A 24,404-nucleotide genomic window follows, 5' to 3' on the forward strand; every position below is an offset into this window, starting at 1 on the left:
GTTTCTAAAGGCCTATTGCTTCTCTCTCCAGAAAGGAAAACCAAGCAAATTCTTTGCCTGAGTTATACAGCCTTCTACATTGGGTTAAATTGGATTTTATTTTACTGTTCCTGGAGCTTTCTCTGCACATCTACTGCTGGGGCATTGGAAACACTGTCAGGTATTTATTCTTACTGTACATTTGGCCATTTGAGGCAACATTTCCAAGTATACTTAATAAAGAATGCATAATTGCTTTTTAAAAATTCCCCATCCCAAGTTCTTTGATCTTGCAGCCCTAAAATAACACTTATTTGGGAGCAAACTCTGCTGCACATAGTGGAACTTGATTTAGCATAAATAAACAGAATTACATTGTACAAAATCTTGTGTGCCAAAATTTCTTCCACTTAGGGAGAAGGAGATAACTGGACACTATGTTTTACAAATTTATTAATTGTTCATTCTTGGAATGTTCCAGATTGGGATAAGGAATAAGGGCTATTACTTGTAGCTATTGTATGCTATGAGTTGATATATTCTGTAAGAGAGAGAGAGAACAACACTAGCAATTTAAAAAGGATTTTTAGTTCTTCCATATTTTTAAACAGCCTTTATATAAATAAAAAAGTAAGTATAATGTGGTCATAAGCAATTCATATTACTACTTTTTAAAAATGAATATCCTGAGTTCTCATAGTTATGAAAAAAGAGCTGATTTTCTAGTCATACCAAATATTTTTATTACTAACTGTATGTAACTGAAATTTAGTTGAAATATTATTTGATCAACATTGTTTCACTGGGTTTTACATTTTAAATGGACACATAAGTCAAATTCAGACTGAATAGTGTCACATCATTTCTTCTGCAATAGACAACATATATTGCCTAAACTACTTGAATAGAAGGAGTCCCAATCACTTTACCTAAATCAATGGGATATGATTAGAAGTAGCATGTTCAACACAGAGATCTTGGTCCTACTGTCTTCCATGGGGCTAAATCAGGGTCTGCATCCTGTTGCTAGTCCCAGGTAGAATAGAGCATTTTAAAGACATTTACTTACATGTTGATTTATAATTCAATAACGCATTCAAAAGGTCTACTCTAGTTGAGCATAACCAAGAGGATTCAGTCGCAGGTTCAGATCAATCAGTTTGAATTAACTGAAATGTGAGTCTTCCTATCTGTGATTGCAGTGTTGAAAAATGAACAGATAGGATCATCTAGTTCTAGTATGTGCCTTAGAAAGCAGCTTCATGATAATCTAGTCTCCACACACACATTGAAAATGTAAGAAACTTTATGTGCATGATATTCCATGTTATTCACCCAGCCAGACAATCTTTGATAGGAGAGAAAAGATAGCACCGCATAGATATTTCTTATGAGAAAGAATTTTTATTATGTGATCTGAAGGCAATGAGCAGATTACAAGCTATCTGTCTCTGGGGATCTAATGCAGGATAGCTGATCTTTTCCCTGCCAGGAGTGCTTGTGCTTCTTGCTTCTGCCTTGGTTGCATAAATGAAAATAAATCAAATATTGCAACACACCATAAATCACCAGTGATCTCTCTTCTAAAAGAAAGCCAAAGGCTGGATACTGGTGCTCTGGAGCTTACACTGACTGGAGAGGTGGAGAGAGTAGAAAAAGTAGCTGAATTTGACTTAATTTTCTGTTAATTTAGAACCATTGCTTTAATTCACTGTTGTTATGTTATTGCCCCTTTAAGAAAACCTGACCCAAACTCTGGAATAAGAGGAGTGAAAAGACTCACCTCAGGACAATTGGTGGTACATTCAGACTGATTAAAAAGACCAGACATTTCCAGATTTTGTTCTTGTTCTTTCCAATTTTATTTTGGCGATCCATACATTTTGTTTGTCCCAAAATATTACGATTAGAATACAATCAGAGACTTTATACCAGCTGCCCCAGTCAGTTCCACTAAAACTGGAAAGGAAGAGGAACAAAATTTGGGACTTTTCTGCCAGTCTGGATGTGACCAGAGTTGAGTTTCTTTGAAACTGTGGGAGTCCTGTTGGACCTCTGCTGAGTTGCTAAGCATGTTGTTTTCAATAAAGCTGATTCTGCACGAATGCTTCTGAAACTGAGGGGGCATTCACACTTCCTTTTTGTATTGAAGGGATCCAGATTTCTGAGGTGATGCAACACCTGAACAATGTTCTCACTATGAGGCATCAGTTTTACATTGCCGAATCTCTCCAAGGCAATTTAAACCACCTGCCCATTCACACTAGCATCCACTGGAGAGGAAATGTTGCTGCCCCCATTTCCTGAACCACTGCCATGCAACCCAGATCAATTCATACTCACACTACCAAATAACCAGATCACTCCAGCACACACAAAAAAAGATGTGGTAAGGTACCTGGTGTAAAATGCAGCGGGTTAAGTGGGTTTTTCTGCACCACCCCCCACAAACTGTGCCAGTCTGAACATCGTAGAAATAACCCAATTTCTCACCAGATTATTTCTGAAATGTGAATCCAAGCACTGTCTTGGCCAATAACTCCTTGAAATATATCACCCACAGTGGGAAGAAAAGTACCTACACACTGATCAGGATCACATCTATATACACACATGTGGACACACAATAAACATATTCCACATCTGCATATCTATATTTTATGTGTATATATGTGTAAAAACCCAAACTATATGGTTAAGAAGCATATGTACATGTAGCCAGTACTCAGCAAAGCATTGCATTGTTTCCTGTGGCTGTTACCTCCTTTCAGTAATATGTGATAATTTATTTCCTCCCTCCCATTGATTTCTTGTGAACACCAGCTAGTGTCTAACCCAGACATTACAATTACAATTCCTCAAGACAGCTTGCAAACTGGCAGCCCTCCTTCATTTGCAGGGACAGTCTAAGATCTTTTGGTCCCTGAGACAAAGGATAATATCCCTGTTTTTTAAATACATAAGATGTTTTAATTGATGGTTGAATCTTACTTTAACAATGGCAATGAAAGATTGTTACTTGTCATGCCAGAGAGCATGGTATGGTAGGGTTGGCCTTATTTTTTTTATACAGACATACTGGCACTGAAAAATCACAAGATATTTATTGGGTTGGTGCCTATGGCATCCCTGCAAGGAGTTATAAATCCCTTAAAGGATATTTTGAAAAATTTGTCTTTCCAGAATATGTGTGTAGTAATTATGATAATCAATTTTTCTTTGAAGCAGGAAAAGAGATTAATCTGAGTCACCTTTGGCAGTGCTTAAGTTGTGCATGCTTCCTTCCATTATAATATTCCATGCTGGGGCAAAGATATATCCATAACTTGCACCATTTTTGCTGGCACTGTTGATGGATAGTGCTGATTGAACACTAGACAGTAGTACACAGTTTTGCTGCCAGAGAAATTACATGTTGAATCTGGAAGCAGACTAAATAAAAGTTAATGGGTACTACTCAAACATACCTTCCATCATTTCACGGAATGAAAGGTGGCCAAGAAGAATCAGAGTGTGGTCAAGATAGCAAAAGTGATTAATGAGGAAGAACAGATAAGCCACAAGGATTTGCAGCAGTTTGCTTTTGCGTGGCCCTACTGGGAAGGACAAGATTCTGCCTTTTCCTCTCTTTACCCTCCTACTGAGTTAATGCAATGCAAACCACTTTTGCACTTTCAACTCAGTTTGCAGCAACTGAAGTAAGCTGAGGACAAAGAGTGAAAGTGTGATGTGGAGAGTAAAACTGGGGTATTTTAAAAGTAGCTGAAAACAGTGGGACATCAGAGGATTAACAGAATGGCAGAGTGGGACAGTTGAAGGGTATGGTCAAGTCTCACTAAAACTTCAAATGGGTAATTTTTCTTGATGAGGGACAATGAATTACTGGTGTCAACATGTCTCACATGATTATAGGATTCTGAATATCAGTATTTTCAAATCTTCACTTTGTTTTTTACCTATCTGGCGCTGGCCTAATGAGCTTTTCTTGATGTAGGCAAACTTCAGTCTCACACCTATAGAGGTGAAGTTCCCTGAAACTGCAAAGATGGTATCTATTTCTGAAATTTCTGTGAAGAATGTGATGCCTGCTCGGAGTCATGTTATCTACAAGAAAATGTCTCGAGACAAAGCAGTAAGTATATGACCACAACAAGTAATACAGACTGGAACCAATTAATTACCTCCCTGAAGACCAGGCTACATGTGTCACCCTAAGTGACTACATTTTTGCACTATTTAATAATAATAATAATAATAATAATAATAATTTGTATTTTCCCGCCTCTCCCTGCGGATTGAGGCGGGATTACATCAACAAATTAACACAGTACAGATATAAAATACAATCAATAAAACACTAACATTATTATTAATTCAATAAAATAGCTAAAACATATAGAATATCTAAAACATTTAGAAAATATACATCATAACCAGAAGTGAAGCAAACTGTACCTCTCTAAATGAATTTCTTGATCTATCAAGAATCAGAAATGCAAGAGAATTAGGATGTTGAAATAGATACAAAACAGCCCGTAAGGGCTCATGTATTGTTAATGATTTTGTAGGAGGTTCTATTTGGAAAGGTACAGTTTGCTATGCTGAGAAAAACTCAGTTTTCTAAAATCTTCTAAAAAGTCACTGAGATCTTAACATTACTTTAATTTTAGTTTTCACTTACAGTGCTAGCTAGCTTCAGCTACTGGTTACTGGATCATAGCTTTGACCAAAAATATTTTCCTCCACCTTACAGGTTGCTGTCTACTTAGGGAAGCGAGATTTCATTGACCATGTAGATGATGTGGAACCTGTGGGTGAGTCCAACTTTCTTTGTGCTGTTTGCAGTGCTTTGATTATTCAGTCTTCCAAAATGGGTCATTTTTGTTTTCTCTTTCTAGATGGTGTGGTTTGGGTGGATCCTGATATTGTCAAGGAGAAAAAAGGTTAGATGGCTAAATGACTGTTCCGAGTGTGATTTCTAAGCAGTATTAATATCTTGTTATAAAATGATGCTTTAGATTTTTACTGTTCAGCAAAAGGATTGTTTTATTTTTAAAATAAATTTATTATTAAAACAGATCATACAATTTTATCCTTAAATAAGAAGAAAAAAATGCATCACATAAAGTCTTAAATTTAGTCATATTCTAAAAATTAACCATAACAAAGTTATAAGACACAACATGTCCTGCTTTTTTATATGGGGATAGAAAGTACACCACCCCACAAATTTGTGTGGGGCCTCAGAGGACAAGCAACATTAGAATTCTTGTTGGCAAAGTCAAAATATGGAAACTAAGTACTGTAAAAATTATCTAATAATTTTTACTTTTTAAAGAATTTTTACTTGTGCTGTTTGTTTTTCCATAAGTGCAATATTCCAGATACATGTACACCACTGATCTAATGACAATCCTTTAAGATCTCACCATACTGAGACGATTTTTAATTTTGCTAGATATAAGACTGTAATAATATCATTGTGTGATCACTGAAAAAGAGAGATAAAAGAGCAATTGCTGGTGACAGAGGAATTGTCTGGCTTGTGATTTTACTGATTTCAGAGAATACAAACTTTATATCTGGGCATCTTCATCAAAGATGAATACATATACATATACCAACCTCTCTTCACCCTTACCAACAGGTGCCCATCAAATTAGGATTAACGTTACTTAAATGTATAGGGGTAAAATACCATGTTTTTACAATGTAACTTTTGTTTTTAAGAAATAAAATTTATTTTAAAAAAATACCATGTTTGAATGGTTTTTAAACATTGTTCACAATGAACAGATGATACAGATTTAAATGAAGCTTTAGTCCACATGGAAGTCCAAACATAGTTTTCTATACTTATTTCTAATTTTTTATCAAGCTTGTTTAGCCACTATGAAAGTTCCAAATGAGTTGTCAATAAAAATGGAATTTAGCTTGGAGGTAAGGGAGCTCTCTCTCACACACACCCCAAAAAATTCAATATAAGTTCTTCAAAGCCTTGTAAGGGCTCTTGCGCTTATGCAAGAGCCCTTACTAGTGGTCATTCAGTTTCAAATCCCCTGCATGGGTGGATTATATATATTTATATGGTTGATTATGAACAGTATTTATAATATTCTATGTGTGTTCTTCCTAGTTTATGTGACACTCGCTTGTGTTTTCCGGTACGGACAAGAAGATATCGATATTATAGGCCTGACTTTCCGAAAGGACATATATGTTTCTAGGGTGCAGGTATACCCATCCCTAGAAAAACAAAAGCCACTCTCCAGCTTGCAGGAATGCCTTATTAATAAGCTGGGGAAGAATGTATATCCCTTCGTGCTAACGGCAAGTATCCTGCATTGTACCTTCTTTCAGTTCTGTTCTTGGCTTGACTTTTGACGTAGAGATACAAACAAACTTGACTTACACTGTACAGTATTTTTGCTTTTACTTTAACTTTAGTTGTCTTATGAATTTCTTATTTTTCGAGTAGCAGCACCTTGCACTGCTTCCCATATAGTGGCAGAATATAGGAAGTAGGATTTTTAAAATGCTTCCTTGGTTTGTTTATTGGGTGGGAATTATGCAGCTCCCCAGATGTTGTTAGATTACAACTTTCAATAGCTACTAGTGAGGAAATCTGAAAAGTACAGTGCAGCATCTGGAAGCCAGCATGATTCCCATCCTTGTTGTAGATGCAGGAGAAATTAATTTAGTTCTCCCTTTATTGTCCTTCTATTAGTAGGTAAAAATATTTTTATTCAGATAACGTAGACATTTAAGCTGGTTTGTTGCTGATAGGATTTCAAACTATTGGGTCCTTCCCTGCTCTTTTATTGCTCTTTTTACTGATAGCTTGATTTGTTTGTTTCTGCTTTTTAATTAAAAAATTGATTTCATTTCTATTTTATCACTGTTAGCTGCTTAAGTGTCATTCCATAGTAGGTCAACAAGTAAAGTAAAACAAACAAAAACAAAACTCAGTGTTGATTAACTTCCGTGGCAAATAAAAGTGCAGTAATTTCTTGCACGTGTGCCTGCGCACAATCAAACCTGGAGCAAATAGTTCATTTCTTGATGCAGTAAAGCTATGCAGCATCCATTATGGGGTTAATACTGCTACACTGGAGCAAATGCCTGTATACATAAAAAAAATAATCTGAACTTTTTTAAAAAAGCAACTGGAAAAGTTCTGAAACATTCCAGAAATCAGTCATTGTGAAGGAGGCACATCTGTCTGCTGATCCTTTTGCATTTGCTGGGGGTATTTATTATACCAGACTTTTTTCAAGCACTCAACTTCTTTGATGTTTTTTGTAGTTATTTGAATTACCTAAGTCCAGTATTAAGTTTTGCTTCATCTTAACAGTTTCCAGACTATTTGCCTTGCTCAGTCTGCTTGCAACCAGCGCCCCGTGATGTCGGGAAGGTGAGAACTGAGATAATGAAATGTAATGTTTTTATTAAGAAAATAATATCCAAGAGTTATTAGATATAGTCATTCTGTATCTAGTCATTCAGGAAGAGTGTATAGACACCAGGCCATTTCACACTACACAATTACAGTGCTGTGATTCCACTTTAACTGCTACAGCAACATAAGCTAGATTCCTGGGATTTGGAGTTTGGACGTAATTAGAATTTTCAGGCAGAAAGCCCTAGTGCCTCACCAAGCTACAAACAACAGGGGCTCATTCCCACTTATTTTTAAACTGCTTTGGGATTAGCCTTCATTCCATGTTGGTGAATCGATTCCAAAAGGTCTGTCGTTCCCACTATGAAAGTGGATCTTGTCTTTTTCCCCTTGTAATTGCTTCTTTTTTGGCATGATTGTCATCTTCACTAGTTTGCGCTGCTTAAAGTTACATGTCAATCATCTGTGCATCATCAGTGACATACTGTAAGTGGAAGCCCAGGCAGCCTGGCTTGGGAACAATTGATAGAAGATTTGATTCATTGGTTTTGCAACTACATGCCTCACTATGAGCTGCCATTGGATCACCTGGGTAATTGAAAGTAGTTGCAAAACCAGTTAATCAAATCTTCTATCAATTTTACTTTTTAAAAACAAAAACAGAAACATGTACCCTTAGGTCACACCATAAGCACAAAGGCAGTACTGGGGGGGGGGGGGGGGGAATGGTGGATCTATCAAAAACTGAGAAGGGTTGGTAAACACCCTTGTGCCATTAACCCCTCCCCCTCCAGAATGATGTAATTCAGATCCATCGTTCCCACTTGTTGAACACACTTTGGAATCGATTCTTTTCAAAAGAACTGCCAAAGGAAAGAGCAGGTTTTTTGTGTTTGCCTCACTTCATCACGATTGAAACCGATCACAGTAGGATCAGAACCGGTTTCAATGGGAACAAGAGTCATATAACCCAATCAGCAATTTGCTTTAAATCACAGTGGGAACGCTGCCCAGGATTCCACAATGTTACCATGGCAGTTAAAGTGGTATCATAGTGCTGTAAATGTGTACTGTGAAGGGGCCCACTAGCCAGTGCTGATGACAAATGTTTTCTCATTCTTGAAGTTATGACAGGAAATTCTCTCATGGATCTTGGTTGCTGGGGAACTGAAACTGAGCTGGGAAACTGAAGCTGGTGTAGGAAAAACGGTGGAGGAATTTCTAAAACGGAGGTATATGTTGAAAAGATGGTAACACAGGATAGATTCAGAGGGAAAAGGAACCGAGGTTAACTGCCTGAGTACTGTTTTATTTTACTTGTAGATGCTTCATACAGTCAGTCACAAGAACCTAGTGTTTCATCTGCTTCTCACTCTTATCTTTCCCTTCTTGCAGTGCTGTGGAGTAGATTTTGAGGTCAAAGCTTTCTATGCAGAAGATCCAGAAGAGACAGTTCTCAAAAGGTAATATTGGGTTTGATGGGCATTGAATCAGAAACATATGTCATTGTCTGCATCTTTCCCATCTCTATAGCATCCTATTTAAGCTGGAAAAAATTATAACGTTAAAACAAATAGATAAAATAATTTGTTATCTTTCATTTTGCTGTCTTATATCTGTATGTCCATTTTCTGCAAATCTGAATAGTGTTTGGGTGATACAAAGCTATGTAAACTGTTACCATTTTATGGAGAAGTCTCTTAAGCCACTACTCACTATTCAGATTCTTGTTCTTAGTTTCTTTAGCACATGAGCAAAAATTTCTTCCATATCTTAGGAACTCGGTGCGTCTGATGATTCGCAAAATCCAATATGCCCCAGAAGAGGCAGGACCCCAGCCTCATGCAGAGACTAGTTGGCAGTTTTTCTTGTCAAAGAGACCTCTACATTTGAAAGCATGCCTCAGCAAAGAGGTGAGATGTTGCTGCATATGGGACTGACTTCTCAGGATAAAGTATGTTTTACTTCTTTAACTTGGGTGTAGACTCTTGGGGAGGTCCTCCATTCAACATCCATGAGAGTGTATTGCATTCTAGCCACCATGCAAGAGAAGCAAAGATATATATCACTAAAAGTACCTGCCTTCTGACTCTTACATTTCCTTCATTGCTTTGCCTGGGAGAAATTCTTCCCCCAGGATTACAATCCACAGCAAACCTCACCGTGCTCCTCATTCTTCCCTCTTTTATTTTAACATCCTCTTTTTCTTCTGCAAGGTGGTGGTGGTGGTGGTTGTTATATATTTATTTATATCCCACTTTCCCCATAGAATTGGGACTGCCAAACAGACTGTACCTAATTCTGTAACCTTCCTAGTTTTTGTAAAGAGCCAAAACCAAAATCTCATTGCATTTTGTCTTTCCCATCTCCCTTGTGATGTTTGCCAAAGAAGGCAAGAAGAAGACAGCTATATGATAGTAAAAACAAAAGCAAAATTTCCTTTCATTTGAAAGGTGAGGTTGAGAGCCAAATGGGCTACTGTTCTGAATGGTCCCACAGCTATATGCTCTCCTGTCTCTGATTCCAACATACCAGGCTTCAGTGCAGCAGAGATTACTGGATGCAAACGTCTGATGGGCAGGATGGCCAAGACTGCAGTTTTCTACATAGAGATCATGAACCATGGAGCTTGTCTCTTGATGGCAGTGCTTGCAAATTAGCTCTGTCATTCAGTAGACAGATATAGAATTAGAGAGAAGCTCAACACAGAAGAATCAAGGAGAACAAGGTACTTCTTTCAGTTGGAGAGCTTTTGGGTCCTTGCAAATTCTTCCTCTGGTTAATTGTCAAGATGTATGACCATTTTGGAATCTTCTCTTCTTAACCTCTTAATGCCGTCTCTTCAAGGAAGTCAAAGCCTGCTCCAACATCCCTATGAGGAAGACTCCAGTCTCAGTCTCACATCCTTATTTATTCTAGCAATATCTATGGGACTCCCTTCTCCAAATCATTGGCTTCCTTTTTATAAGGACTTATTTTTTCAGAAAAATTAGTCCTCTTGTGTCAGAAATCTTACCTTCACCATGAGACAAATGTTTATGACCGGTTAGTGTTCCCACCCCAGGGAAGCCAACTCTAAAACCACTGACCTTTCCTCCAAAGACCGTAATTTCTCTGGAGACTACTGTGTTTCTATGATACCCCACACACTAAGTTCTTTTTTCCTTTTCACCCTGGGATACCACTTTGCAGGAGAAGCAAGATGTACACGTTACAGATAACTTAGGCCCGATCCAGATGGGCCTATAGTGTGCCTTCATCACGTGCTAGGGGTTGGCTGAGGGCACACCGCCCATACATGCCTCACCCCTAGCATGTGACGAGGGAGTCAAAATGGCGGCACCCTGTATAGACGAGCACCACCATTTTGACGTGACAGACGCCTAGCGTCCGCACGTTGCGGTGCCATAATGACATTGTGAGTGCACTATTGGCACACTGTGGCGTCATGGCACCGCAAAAAGAACCTGCTTTTTGCAGGTTCTTTTTTCTCCGCGAGGAAACCACACGGTTTGTCCGTTGCGGCTTCCTTGTGGAGCAAAAAAAAGGCACAGGCAGACCGCCCCAAAAGACCCCACCTTATATTCCTTTTCATTTCAAACAATTCAGAATCTGAAAGTTCCCTTAGTAGAACCCTCATAGCAGCCCTCCTGTCTGGTTCCTTGGCCCTCAAAAAAGTGATGCTTCCTTGAAATACCCCGATGAGAAGAGATCTGAATTGGCTATTAAAGCCAATGAAATTTCTGTCTCAGGCTGTAGAGCCTCTTCTATAGCATCAGTCTTTACTGTGGCCTTCATGCTTTGGCTTTTCTGTCTGTAAAATAGTACTAGTCTAGTTAGTCAAATCTTATGCAGACAGTTCATTGGATTATACAAAATCTCTACTTTTGTTCCTGCCATGCTGCTGGAGACTCCGTGAGTTTCTCTGCTAGATCCTTGTCTGCTGTTACAGCGGACAGGCATTCCATGTGGCTTAAACACTGAAAAGCTGGCATTTCCACTATGGCATGTCTGGACCCAAAGAAGGTGGGGGTCAAAGAATGATTGACTTTACTGTAGTCTGGCATGGCAATGGGCCTTGACCTCAATGCCCTCTTTTGCCCTGCTGTTTGTAATGTGTTCCAAGCTCGGCTATGGTCAAAAGTGGAGGTGGAGCCAAAAGAGAGCTGATTTTACTGATATAACATCACATTTCCTTGTTTCTCTTGGGCTGTGTTCTAATCCAAATACAAAGACTGCTTCGCTTGGACCTTCCAAGAAGAGAATATTTACAGTAATATACATCAATGTGTCATTTTGTTCTGTTTTTCCTACCATTTAAGGACTTTGAAAGCAGTTGCAACAGTTGCCTTTGCTCATTCCTGGAAGGCTGATCACAAAAATGCATTAAAATTAAGTTGCCTTATATAAAAACCCTTTTAAACTGGTCCAATTGTTGCAGGTTTATTACCATGGTGAGGCAATCCCTGTCACAGTGACTGTGATCAACAATACAGAAAAAGTGGTTAAGAAGATCAGTGTGTCAGGTAGGATGCTGACTTTGTCTATAAATCTAGAGTATAAGAAGCTTCTTATTAGGCAGCAGTAAAGAAGTAGCACAGCTTAAAGCATACACTAATGGGCAGTGATGCATTGAGACAATCCAATGTGTAGTGTGTGAAAGAAACAGCCCTCAGATTTATAGAAACTGCCATTGATATGAGAAAAATACTACTAGCATTCTGCCACCATAATTCTACCTATGAGGCCACAGATGGCGTGAAGAGAGAGAATCAGACACAATGAGTAATAACAACTGCAGAGGATTGTTCTGCTTGCCTGAGAGAATGCCAAGAATAAAACCTAGATCTCAGTGATCCTCTTTATTCTTTTCCCATATGTTAGGAGAGCTGAAAGTTGCTCCATAAATTTGTTTTGTTTTATATTTACCTGACGGTCACCTATCTTCTTTTCTCTTTAGTGGAGCAGGTTGCAAATGTGGTACTGTACTCCAGTGATTTTTACACCAAGACGGTGGCACTTGAAGAGGCAGAGTGAGTGTGCCATGCTTTATCCTCATCTGTACTATTACTTGCCTTTTCTATTTCTACTCCCTTAAATGCTTAGGCAGTTAGCAAGAGTGGACAAAGACCAAGATAAGACAGTCCTCTTCTGCTGTCTCATGTTCCAGAAACACTCAGAATAACACCTTAATCTTCCTTAGCAGTGATGACAGCTATAGAACTGTGTCTTCCACCGTGCTGAAGGCAACAGGCTTGCTTTGATGTATGGACGCTGGTACAGAACAGGACATGTAGCACAAAACCAAATTGCCACAATTCCCTGCCACATAGTAGTAGTTGCCTCAGATGGACACCTGATTCCACCTAATTCTAGGACTAGCCATGTTCTTTAGAGTGTTGAAATTAGCATCTGTGTATTGTGTTGTTTCTTGTTGTTGTCGTTTTTTACTGAGATTAAGTTTGTGTCTTTCGCTTAAGACACATACCCAGAGGCACACATATACACTCACTAGTACTTCAAAAAGCTTTACCTCATTGCAGAAGTGTTCTCGTCCCTCTTCAAAATCATACTGGCATTGGTAGAGAAATAGATGGCCAATATTTATCATTATCAAGGAACTAAAATTGCATATTGGTCCCTACCCTCTTATTGTATGGACTGCAGGGAAAAAATACAGCCAAACTGTATCCTGACGAAGACAATAACAGTTCTGCCCCTGCTGGCAAACAACAGAGTGAAAAAGGGCATAGCACTAGATGGGAAGCTAAAGGATGAAGATACCAACTTAGCTTCCAGTACCATGTAAGTCCCGAATGGGAAGGGCATCAGTAACCGTAACCAAATTGGGAATATGGAGTTAATATTTACTTTTCTTGTGTTAAGAAATAAAATGCAAATATAGTAGGATCTGGTACACTTTGTTCAACTTGCACTAGGATCATGTTTTCTTGCTGGGTTTTCAGAAGGAATTTCTCCTAAGTGAAAGAATATGAACTGGAAAACAGATATGGGATTATGCTTTGTTAATTGGTGAAGACGTAGTGGGAAACTCCACATTGTTATTTGTCACTTTGCACTGAAGTTGTACATCATGTTCATGTACATTTTTATTTATTTCTAACAGTATTAAAGATGGGATAGATAAGACAGTTCTGGGGATCCTGGTTGCTTACAAGATAAAGGTGAAGCTGACTGTCTCTGGGTAAGAGCAATGCTTGCTTGTTTGTCTTCTCTCTACATATCACATAGGCAGTTCTGTCTTGTCCTGTTTTGTTAGCCCAAGATGAAAAACTAAAATGTGATTATACAGCATTCTTATATTCTCTGAAAATATCAAATTGCTTAGTTAGTTCTAAATAATTGTTCCATATTTTGTAAGTTAAAACATCCTTGTAATTGGCCATTGAATGTTTGCATACACATCCTTTCTTGAAGGTAACTAAACCTTGTGAAGCAGGATCAAAGTAGTGTACTTGTTGGCATATGATAGGGTATGAGAGCTTGACAGCAAGGATGAACAGTCCATCTATCTGAACTGCATTTTGTTGTGAAGATGATCTGAACCTTATCTAGCTTAGGAATAGATACTATGGGATATTGTCAGATTTGATTTTGTGTTTTGTTTATATCTTAGCCTGCTTGGAGATTTTATTTCCAGGTAAAAAAAAAAGTTTAAAATTTCCTTTCTCCTTCAAGACTCCTTCATGTTTTCAGGCTATTCTGAAAATGGATCTCCTCTTGCTGAATACCTATAAAATGGCTTTCCCCATATTGAACACATCTTCCTTGTTGAACACCTATAAAGCTGATTAAAGCGTTACTACTGAAAGTTTTAACATTCACTACTGAAAGCTTTAATGTGCTCTCAAAATATGAGGTAGATGACATGCTTCCCAGAACCCAATGCAGTCTTGATTCTGTTTCCATGGATGCTTCCCAACTGGGACTTTTATCTTTCATCCTTTGTTTATTGTCTTTTTGTGGAGGATCCAAATTTTGTTTCCAATGGGATAAAGCAATGAATGGAAATCTGAAAAGGATTGTAATAGTAGTAGCAGTAGTCCTAGGACAATACTGGCAGATGTTACATAGGAATAGGTTTGGATACAAGAAAGCTGAGGAAATGACCATTTCAAAATTCCTACTATAGAAAATACTATGAATAATTAATCAAAAGCAGTATTACAGTTCTTGTAATAGTGGGCTGTGACAAATTAAGATGAATTACAGATACGGATGGATTCATAACTCTTCTTCATTTTAAGTCTGATTAAATTTTAATATGAATTACTGCCTGAACTGTGTGTTTTTACTGCATTTTTAAAATGTTTTGTTATTTTTTAATGAATTCGTTTTGAGTTGCTTTAAGATTTTTTGCTTTTAAAATAAATAAATATACATATTTTGTTCTCTTTTGCCTCTCTCCAAAGTGAGGTGAGTATGGAAATACCCTTCCGTCTGATGCACCCAAAGCGAGAGGTCAGTCCTACAGGTCAGTGGTATAGTTTTGTACTTACCCTATATTCGCTTTTCTGTTCATGCTTGTAACTTTATGATGATATCCTTCTAATATGGTGGAAATATAGAAGAAGATTATTGATTGATTGAAATTGCTTGAAATTTTATTTATATACCGCCGTTCCTATGATCACGGCGGTTTACAAAACAAAATGAAAATACGATACATTACAGATTACAGATATAATACCATACAGATCACAGATTAAAAATCAAAATTAACAGCAAAAATCCCTCATATAAAACCATACACTACTATACATCATTAAAATCCGTCATTAAGACCATTTTATTCCTTTAAAACAGGTAAAAACCAAGAGGAATTAATTAGATGTACCTGAAATATATGATTTTGGAAACTGGAGGGAAAGTCATTTTGGGATGCAATGGAAAGTAAACAGCAATTAGTCATTTTTTTCTGGGGGCTGAGCCATTTTAGGCCCAGGAGAGGCCTAGGAGGCAATGTCTGAGTCACTTCTTGTTGGAAAAAAGATCTCCTCTGGACCCAGAACAATCCGGGCTCCCCCACCCCATATGACAAATTTGCTCCATACCCCATAGAGACCAAAATAAATGTTATACCCTGGGGGCCACAATAACAACCTTGTGGCCTGCATGCAGCCATTGGGCTGCATTTCCCCCATCTGTTATAAGTGAAATACTGTATAGTACGTAAGTTCCATCTTGTTTTAAAAAAGATTTTTCTTAGGTCTTTGCTGATCTTATATATTGGTGCAATGAATGGAATGGCACAGACTTTGAAACCATTATGTAATTATTTGTAAATCTGATGTTAAATGAAATTCTACTGAAATGTGTTTAACCTCCTCTGGCTAAAAGTCCTCTTATTCATAACTGCCACTGCTTCCTGTATGACTTTCACCTCACGGCAGTCAGAAGGAGAGATTGCTATCTCTTTCTTCCAAGTTTTATACATAGCCTGAGGATCTGGGGCCACTTATTTACTGTCAGGTCACACCGAAGCTCTGCACTGTTGGAAGTTCTGTGAATCTGTTAGGATACTGTGACAAAATCTATAATTAATCTTCCCCTTTCCTTTCCAATGGACCTTAAAATATTTGTCCGATTCAGGAAAGACTCTAGGTTACAATGTTAACAGAATAGCACCAGCAGCTATGTTTGTAAGGAACAGTTGCTGAGTTTGCCCAATACTGTACTAATAATGTTTATAGAAAATCTTTTGAACAATACTACAAAAAATACCTGAGTTAGTTACCTAAAAGAAAATATATCCCCTTCTAGGGCTTAGCACCAGCATCTACTTAACCACTAAATCTGAGAAATTATATTTTGGTGCTTTTATATATATGTACAGTGCTTTTCACTACTCTCTCTTTTTTTATTATTATTGCAACTGGCTCCCAGCCATCTAGATTTAGGACTAAATGTCATAGATACTAGGACTGAGCCTAACTCAATTATCCCAACTGCAGATTCCCTTCCCAGTGCTTGGACTCTACCAGTGTGTATAGAGCATCCCTGAGCACATGTAAATAGCATTTTCTTCATATGCAACTTGTGATTTTAATGTACTTGGGATTAAAGAGTATGGCTTCCAGTTTAGTATGTGTGACTTCTAATATATTTTTAACTTGTGCTATGTATCTTTAGAATGGTTCCGATACTTATTCTGTTGGGAGAGCTGATAGTACTTTTCTAATTTCAGATGTACATTCACTAAGTGATCATGTGATAATTGTGTCTACATGTAATTATACAGTTTATAAAGTCTGTATAAAGTGCTACCTTTCTTACTTGCCCTGCTCTTGTAGCCAGACCAGAAGCATGATATGCAGAAATTGATAAGGTCATTCTTTTTCTAGCTTGGTGGTGTTAAATAATAGATACTAGGTTGCTTTTAAAAGCAAAGAAGAGGACCCAAGAAAAATATAAGCAGCTCTATTGTTAGGTTAACAGCAAGATGCTAAATGCATAATAATAATAATAATAATATGTTTTATTTATAGACCGCTATTCCGCGATGATCATAGCGGTGTACAGTAAAATCGTTAATACAATAAAAATACAGTTAAAGGAGGGAGAAGTCTCATCCTTCAGGCAGTCCAAGATGTTGCTGGTCTGCCTGCTGGCTCCCTCTGAGGCCGAGATGACAGTTGAGGAGGGAGGGGCCTCTTCCTTCAGGCAGTCCCTGATGTTGCTGGGTCTGCCTGATCTCTCCCTCTGAGGCCAAGATGACAGTTGAGGAGGGAGGGGCCTCTTCCTTCAGGCAGTCCAAGATGTTGCTGGTCTGCCTGCTGGCTCCCTCTGAGGCCAAGATGACAGTTGAGGAGGGAGGGGCCTCTTCCTTCAGGCAGTCCCTGATGTTGCTGGGTCTGCCTGATCTCTCCCTCTGAGGCCAAGATGACAGTTGAGGAGGGAGGGGCCTCTTCCTTCAGGCAGTCCAAGATGTTGCTGGTCTGCCTGATGGCTCCCTCTGAGGCCAAGATGACAGTTGAGGAGGGAGGGGCCTCTTCCTTCAGGCAGTCCAAGATGTTGCTGGTCTGCCTGCTGGCTCCCTCTGAGGCCAAGATGACAGTTGAGGAGGGAGGGGCCTCTTCCTTCAGGCAGTCCCTGATGTTGCTGGGTCTGCCTGATCTCTCCCTCTGAGGCCAAGATGACAGTTGAGGAGGGAGGGGCCTCTTCCTTCAGGCAGTCCAAGATGTTGCTGGTCTGCCTGATGGCTCCCTCTGAGGCCAAGATGACAGTTGAGGAGGGAGGGGCCTCTTCCTTCAGGCAGTCCAAGATGTTGCTGGTCTGCCTGATGGCTCCCTCTGAGGCCAAGATGACAGTTGAGGAGGGAGGGGCCTCTTCCTTCAGGCAGTCCAAGATGTTGCTGGTCTGCCTGATGGCTCCCTCTGAGGCCAAGATGACAGTTGAGGAGGGAGGGGCCTCTTCCTTCAGGCAGTCCAAGATGTTGCTGGGTCTGCCTGATGGCTCCCTCTGAGGCCGAGATGACAGTTGAGGAGGGAGGGGCCTCTTCCTTCAGGCAGTCCCTGATGTTGCTGGGTCTGCCTGATCTCTCCCTCTGAGGCCAAGATGACAGTTGAGGAGGGAGGGGCCTCTTCCTTCAGGCAGTCCAAGATGTTGCTGGTCTGCCTGCTGGCTCCCTCTGAGGCCGAGATGTCAGTTGAGGAGGGAGGGGCCTCTTCCTTCAGGCAGTCCCTGATGTTGCTGGGTCTGCCTGATCTCTCCCTCTGAGGCCAAGATGACAGTTGAGGAGGGAGGGGCCTCTTCCTTCAGGCAGTCCAAGATGTTGCTGGTCTGCCTGCTGGCTCCCTCTGAGGCCGAGATGTCAGTTGAGGAGGGAGGGGCCTCTTCCTTCAGGCAGTCCCTGATGTTGCTGGGTCTGCCTGATCTCTCCCTCTGAGGCCAAGATGACAGTTGAGGAGGGAGGGGCCTCTTCCTTCAGGCAGTCCAAGATGTTGCTGGTCTGCCTGCTGGCTCCCTCTGAGGCCAAGATGACAGTTGAGGAGGGAGGGGCCTCTTCCTTCAGGCAGTCCCTGATGTTGCTGGGTCTGCCTGATCTCTCCCTCTGAGGCCAAGATGACAGTTGAGGAGGGAGGGGCCTCTTCCTTCAGGCAGTCCAAGATGTTGCTGGTCTGCCTGATGGCTCCCTCTGAGGCCAAGATGACAGTTGAGGAGGGAGGGGACATCTGAGGAAGTAGACTGTAGTCTATGAAAGCTCGTGCTGCCAACTTCTTTCTTTCAGTTATTCTCAAAGGTACTACAAGATCTCTTTGCGAGATGTCTGTTTTATTAAAACAAAACAAAACAAAACAAAACAAAACAAAACAAGCAAAGTGGTTACCTGTTTCCATTTATGCTGAAATGCTTGAAGGGAACATGACACGGTTACTTCTCTAAACCACACTGCCGTCTCCTCTAACCACTTTATACAAACACATTTCTAGATTAAAGGAAAGCTGAAAGCAGCCCGTCTCCATAGCATGTGTTATTTGAGTTGTTGCTTGATGGTAAAATATGCTTAACTTCAGCAAGTACCAAATCTTATCAACTTTTGACCTTTTATATTCAAACTGCTGATTTAAAAAATGAGAATTTAAACTGCCATGTCACTTTCTTACTTCATCGCCAAAATCCGTCCATATCTCTCAGCTTCTACCGCAAAGACACTGGTCCATGCCCTAGTGGTCTCACGACTAGACTACTGTAACCTCCTCTTGGCAGGGCTTCCCCTCTCTCATCTCCACCCATTAATTTCTGTTCAGCATTCAGCTGCACGCATTATTTCACTTGCTCGCCGTTATGCTCATGTCTCCCCTCTGTTGTCCTCCCTTCACTGGCTCCCTTGTCCTTTCCACATCAGGTACAAACTTTTGCTACTCACCTTTAAAGCCCTGCATGGGCTGGCCCCTCTTTATTTAACCGATCTTCTCTCTCCCTACATCCCTACTCGCACTCTCCGCTCTGGTAGCCAAAGTCTCCTCTTTCAACCCAGGATCTCCTCTGCCCCATCCCGGATCCGTCCCTTCTCTCTTGCTGCCCCTCATTCCTGGAACCTTCTTCCTCTGCATGCACGGCTCATCACTTCCCTAACCAGCTTTAAGGCTGAGCTGAAAACCATATTGTTTAGGGAAGCGTTCTCAGGGAATTTGTGATTGTCATCTGGCTGTCTGACAATATTTGATGTGATGTGATTTGTTTGATATTTGATGTTTTTGTTTTTTCTTTTCTATATGGTAATTTTATCTATTCCTCTTTTAATTGTTATTATTTTAGAATGTACGCCTTGGGCAGGCTTTTATATTCTCTTTAATTTTACCGACTTTGTACAGCGCTGTGTATAATTACAGCGCTTTAGAAATAAAGTTTAATAATAATAAATAATAATCATCACCCACTTGGTCTTGGTGGTCTTAAGCAAATAAAGAGGCTTTTGTTGTGACCAGACTCACAGTTAAAAGGTGAACTGTAATATTCTTCACCTACTTCCAGCTTTTTCTTATTTCACAGATGACACTCTTATCTTCAAAGTCGAAACAATCTGTTCACAAGTACATTCAGCTAAATGTTTCTCTCTTTGTTTCTTTTCATTATATGCCTATTATTACAGGAAAAGAAAGGTAAGAATTGTTTCATTATCTTTCTACCTATGTTCTGCTCTGGTCATTTATGAAATCACAATAGCTTTGTTCATTTAAAAAACCTTTTTTTAAGCTGCAGAATGAAGGTGTTGAGCTGGATTCGGTTCCTCAGTTATCTTCAGTTCAGAGCCCTCTTAACTCATAAAGCATCCAAAAGGTGAAGAGTTCAGTGAGATATATTCCTAAATCAACATGTATAACATCACAATCCAGTAGCCTGATCAAGTGGATTTAAGCTTGGTCAAGCCCACTGGAGTCACTGAACACAGGTACAATATGCCATCACTTTGGAATCAGTGAACTTTCACTGGGCTATAAGGCTTGCATGTCTATGAAGTTAGTCACTCAAGACAGAAGCATACTCCACAGAACCTAGTATGCCTTACAGGTAAATATAAAATGGGATTGGACCATTAGTACATTATTGCTACTGTTATCTTAGTCAGGAGAGAGATTTGGGGTGTGTGTCTGCCTACAATTCTCATAATCACTGTGTGCTTCAAATTTCCCAAGATTCTAAAGGAGTATTAATGAAAAGGAGTTAAATTAGTTTGTCCTTACGTTCCCAGAGTAGGCTCCTTACAACATAATGAAAACATTCTTGTTGAAGCTAAGCAGTGCTTTGCCTTCTTGCCGCGCATTCACAAATTTGCTTATTTGTGTGTGTGCCCAAGAAACTTAGAAATAAAATATTTTATAGGGATGTAGCAAAGCCACACACAACACATCTTATTTTGTTCACCAATAATATGGAAATTAACTTCCAGACAAAGATTGAAAACTGTTAAATATTTTCAGAAGGAAGGTTAAATTTCTGTTTCATTGTGAAGTCGAAGGCTTTCATGGCTGGTATCCATGGTTTTTTGTGGGGTTTTCGGGCTATGTGGCCATGATCTAGAAGATTTTCTTCCTGATGTTTCGCCAGGATCTGTGGCTGGCATTTTGAGAGAATTTCCCCAGGCTTTTTCCAGGCAAGCATTCTCTGAAGATGCCAGCCACAGGTGCTGGCGAAACATCAGGAAGAAAATCTTCTAGGTCATGGCCACATAGCCCGAAAAACCCACCAAAAAAACCCATTTCTGTTTCATTGCTGTGCCACTAAGACTACCCTTGGTAGCAAGAATGAAGATGGAGACAAGAAAGAAAGGACCAGAGATGATGCAATAGATACATAATATCAAGTTCTGAGTTTGTTTGTTCTCCTATGTGTGCAAAGGTAGGGTGGGACATAACCTCTCCCCCCACTGTTTTTAAATTAAATTCATTCATCAACTAGGGACTGAATAAGAGGTAGTGGACTCCAGTGGCACTAATATCTTTGTATATTCTCAGAATGGGTTAGAACAAAGTGATGAACAGATGAACAGATAGACCCTGTGGAGTGGATTCTCCAGAAGGGTCCCATCAGTTTGACTGAATTAAAACTACTTGAGTGTTTCAAAAGTCATACTTCTAATGGTCATACGTATTAGCGTATATGCTTAACAAGTATTTAGAAGCAGTACTCATAACAAAAACTTTAACCCTCACCTCAGTATCTTACAAATTATCTTGTCATCTCCTAGGATGGAGAGCTTGTTGAGTCTCCTTCTATGGAAGTTTTTAAATAGAAGCAGGATGGCTCTATGTCAGTAGTGCTTTGATTGTGTGTTCCTCAGTGGCAGGACCGCATGGCCCTTGTGGTTGTTTCCAATTCTATGATTCTATACTTCTCTGAAATACTAAGATGCATGTGATTTTAAAAGTTGTCTTTATCTGTTTATAGTGAAGTGGTAATTGAGGAGTTTGCTCGTCAGCATCTGAAAGATGAGAACTCTGAGATGGACAATAAAGCAGTCTCGGAAAATGACGAATATGAGGAAAAAGACTAACAAATGAATGGGGAAAGTCACAAAAATGTATCTAATGGCAAAGACAGTATAAAGTAATTGTATTTTAAGCCACAAGAGATTTTTTAAAATGCCAGTTAATAATGCTTGTCTTTATTTATTGTTAGAATAAAGAAACCAAATAGAGATTTATTATAAATTGTTAGAGCTCATTGTAAACATCCAGCTGTATTATGAAGAATTGTTGATTCCATTTTTAGCAAATAAACAACGGTTTTGAAATGTATTATTCTGTATGTGAAGTCAAGGGTCAGGACATCTCTCCTGTGTAGTTAAAAATTCCCTTCTACTTGCCTGAATTTGTAAAAGGAAGTACCAGAAACAATTCTCTGGCTGCTTCCTCAATGAATTTATGTATATATTCAAATAAAATGGTAATGTAGGTCAACATGCTTGCTATCATGGGGTATCACGAATCAACAATGTTGGGTTTAATGCTGAGCCATCCTGTAAGAGCCAGAGGTACAAAAAAAATTATGTTGCTCCAGGGCCTATTCAACAATCTAGAACAAGCCTCCCCAACCTGTTTCCCTCCAGACATTTTCAACTATAACTGCCAGAATTTCTGACTAGAGATGGTGGAGATTGAAGTTCAAAACATCTAGACAGCACCAAACAGGAGAATTCTCTAGAAAACTTCTTGCTGGTGGTGTGAGAAAAAGAAAAGTGAAGTAGGCATTTTGGGGAGGGTTCTGTTCCCCCCCCCCCAAAAAAAAAGCTTTGTTTGACTTGGAGGGGAAGAGAGAGAAAGCATATTATTTACTGTCACTGTATGATGTTTGACTAGCAGGTGTTAATGCCTGACCAAATGGAAACAATAAAAGAACATTGTCCGAGAATGGAGAAGGGGGTAGGGAAATTACTCTCCTGTGGCTGATCTGGTGGTTGTTGTTGTTAATTGTCATCAGCTTGATTTTGACTCATGGTGGCCCAATGAACAAGAGACCTCCAAGTCACCCTGTCATCAACAGACTGCTCAGGTCTTGCAAAACCAGGGCTATGGCTTCCTTGATTGAATCTATCCATCTGGAATGTGGTCTTCCTCTTTTTCTACTGCCTTCTATTCTTGTCTTTTCTAATGAGTTTCATCTTCTCATGATATGTCTTTGCATTTTGTCCTTTCAGTTACGTCTTCTCCTGATATGTCCAGGGACTCCATAGGAATGCTGCTTTGTGAACTTGGCCATTTGTGAATGGTTCTGTTAGAAGTTGTGTTAAAAAAAACCCTTAATATTAGTTTTATTTCACAAAAAATAATTCCTCATCAATCCAGAATTGCTTGAGATATAAGACAAGATACACAGTGTATTTTATCCTGAAATCCATTAAACAGAACCTTTGGAATAATCTCCACTCCTTCAGAAAATAAGCTCATTATTTAATACAAATCAGTGTTGATACCCTTACATTCAATATCAATTCACCAAGGACTGGATGCCTATCTTTTCAGTGTTTAATTATCTAATGCTAATCTCATGTTTAGTTACTGATATTATTAATACATAATGTTTAGTATTATGTATTAATATGAGCAACTACTACTGTTAATATGCCTAAATTACAAGGACTAATTTGCCCAATGAAATGGTTTATAAATGTTCCCTAATGGGGAATTCACCTTTGCTGAATTTGCAAAAATCGGTTGTTGGTCTATCAGTCAGTCTCCTGCTCCATTTTTTAAACCACATCCTCCAAAATTTCACAGATGAAAACCAGAACATGCATGGCCAAGCAATTCTGGCGTGTGGTCAAGGTGGCAAAAGTTATTAATGAGGAAGAACAGATAAGCTAAGAGCAATGGCAGCAGTTTACTTTTGCCTGAGCCTACTGAGAAGGTACAGATTATGCCCTCTCCTCTTCTCTACCTCCACTGAGTTAACCGAGTGCAAACCAGTTTTGCATTTTGAACTGTTTGCAGCAACCAAAGTAAACAGACAATGAAGCAGAACAGTAGGAGGAAGAGAAAGGAGCTGAGACATTTTAAAATCAGCTGAGTAAGTGAAATGACAGGGGATTAATTGGGACTGCCCCTGCCAAACTGGGACAATTCAGGGTCTGTTGCTATGTTGGCCACACTCTTATTGCCTCGCAAAACTCGTATCAGTTGCTCTCTTGCTACATTTCTTTTACTGCTTCATTTGAGTGCTTGGCTGTGTCCTGGTTTTTGTTCATTCAGTGGCATCCCTGGGGTTGGTGGCAGCCAGTGTGAGGTGGCAGCAGGGGGAGCCAGACTGCTGTGGCTTCTGCAGGGCCATTTGGGACCTGGCATGGCTGCAGCCGCATCACAGCCCAAACAGAAGGTACTGCCACCTCCAGCAGCCTCTGCCACTGGAGGGGGCACTGCTATGGCTTCTGGAGGACTGTTTGGGGTCCAGTGCAGCTGCTGGGCAAGTGAGAAAGGGACACAATACTCTCTTTTGCTTCCCCAACAATTGTGCCAGTCCCACTGGGTGTACCACCCCACTGGATGAACACCCCTCTGTAGGGTGT

At 39.6% G+C, this 24,404-nt stretch overlaps 1 protein-coding gene across 1 annotated transcript; it reads left to right on the forward strand.

The window, feature by feature from the left end:
• Positions 1-21,882, forward strand: LOC149318359 (S-arrestin-like). Its single transcript, XM_089509530.1, has 15 exons — positions 1-160; positions 3,974-4,111; positions 4,733-4,793; positions 4,878-4,922; positions 6,116-6,309; positions 7,334-7,393; positions 8,774-8,841; positions 9,156-9,291; positions 11,820-11,904; positions 12,339-12,411; positions 13,046-13,183; positions 13,506-13,583; positions 14,016-14,039; positions 14,812-14,873; positions 21,791-21,882. Exons 2-15 carry the CDS (start codon positions 4,025-4,027, stop codon positions 21,799-21,801), a joined length of 1,122 nt encoding a protein of 373 aa, XP_089365656.1. The 5' UTR covers positions 1-160; positions 3,974-4,024; the 3' UTR covers positions 21,802-21,882.
• Positions 21,883-24,404: the final 2,522 nt, after the last annotated feature.

The sequence above is a fragment of the Sceloporus occidentalis genome, unplaced genomic scaffold (genome assembly GCF_023333645.1).
Source record: "Sceloporus occidentalis isolate IW3139 unplaced genomic scaffold, rSceOcc1.0.p SCAF_2, whole genome shotgun sequence".
NCBI lineage: Eukaryota > Metazoa > Chordata > Lepidosauria > Squamata > Phrynosomatidae > Sceloporus > Sceloporus occidentalis.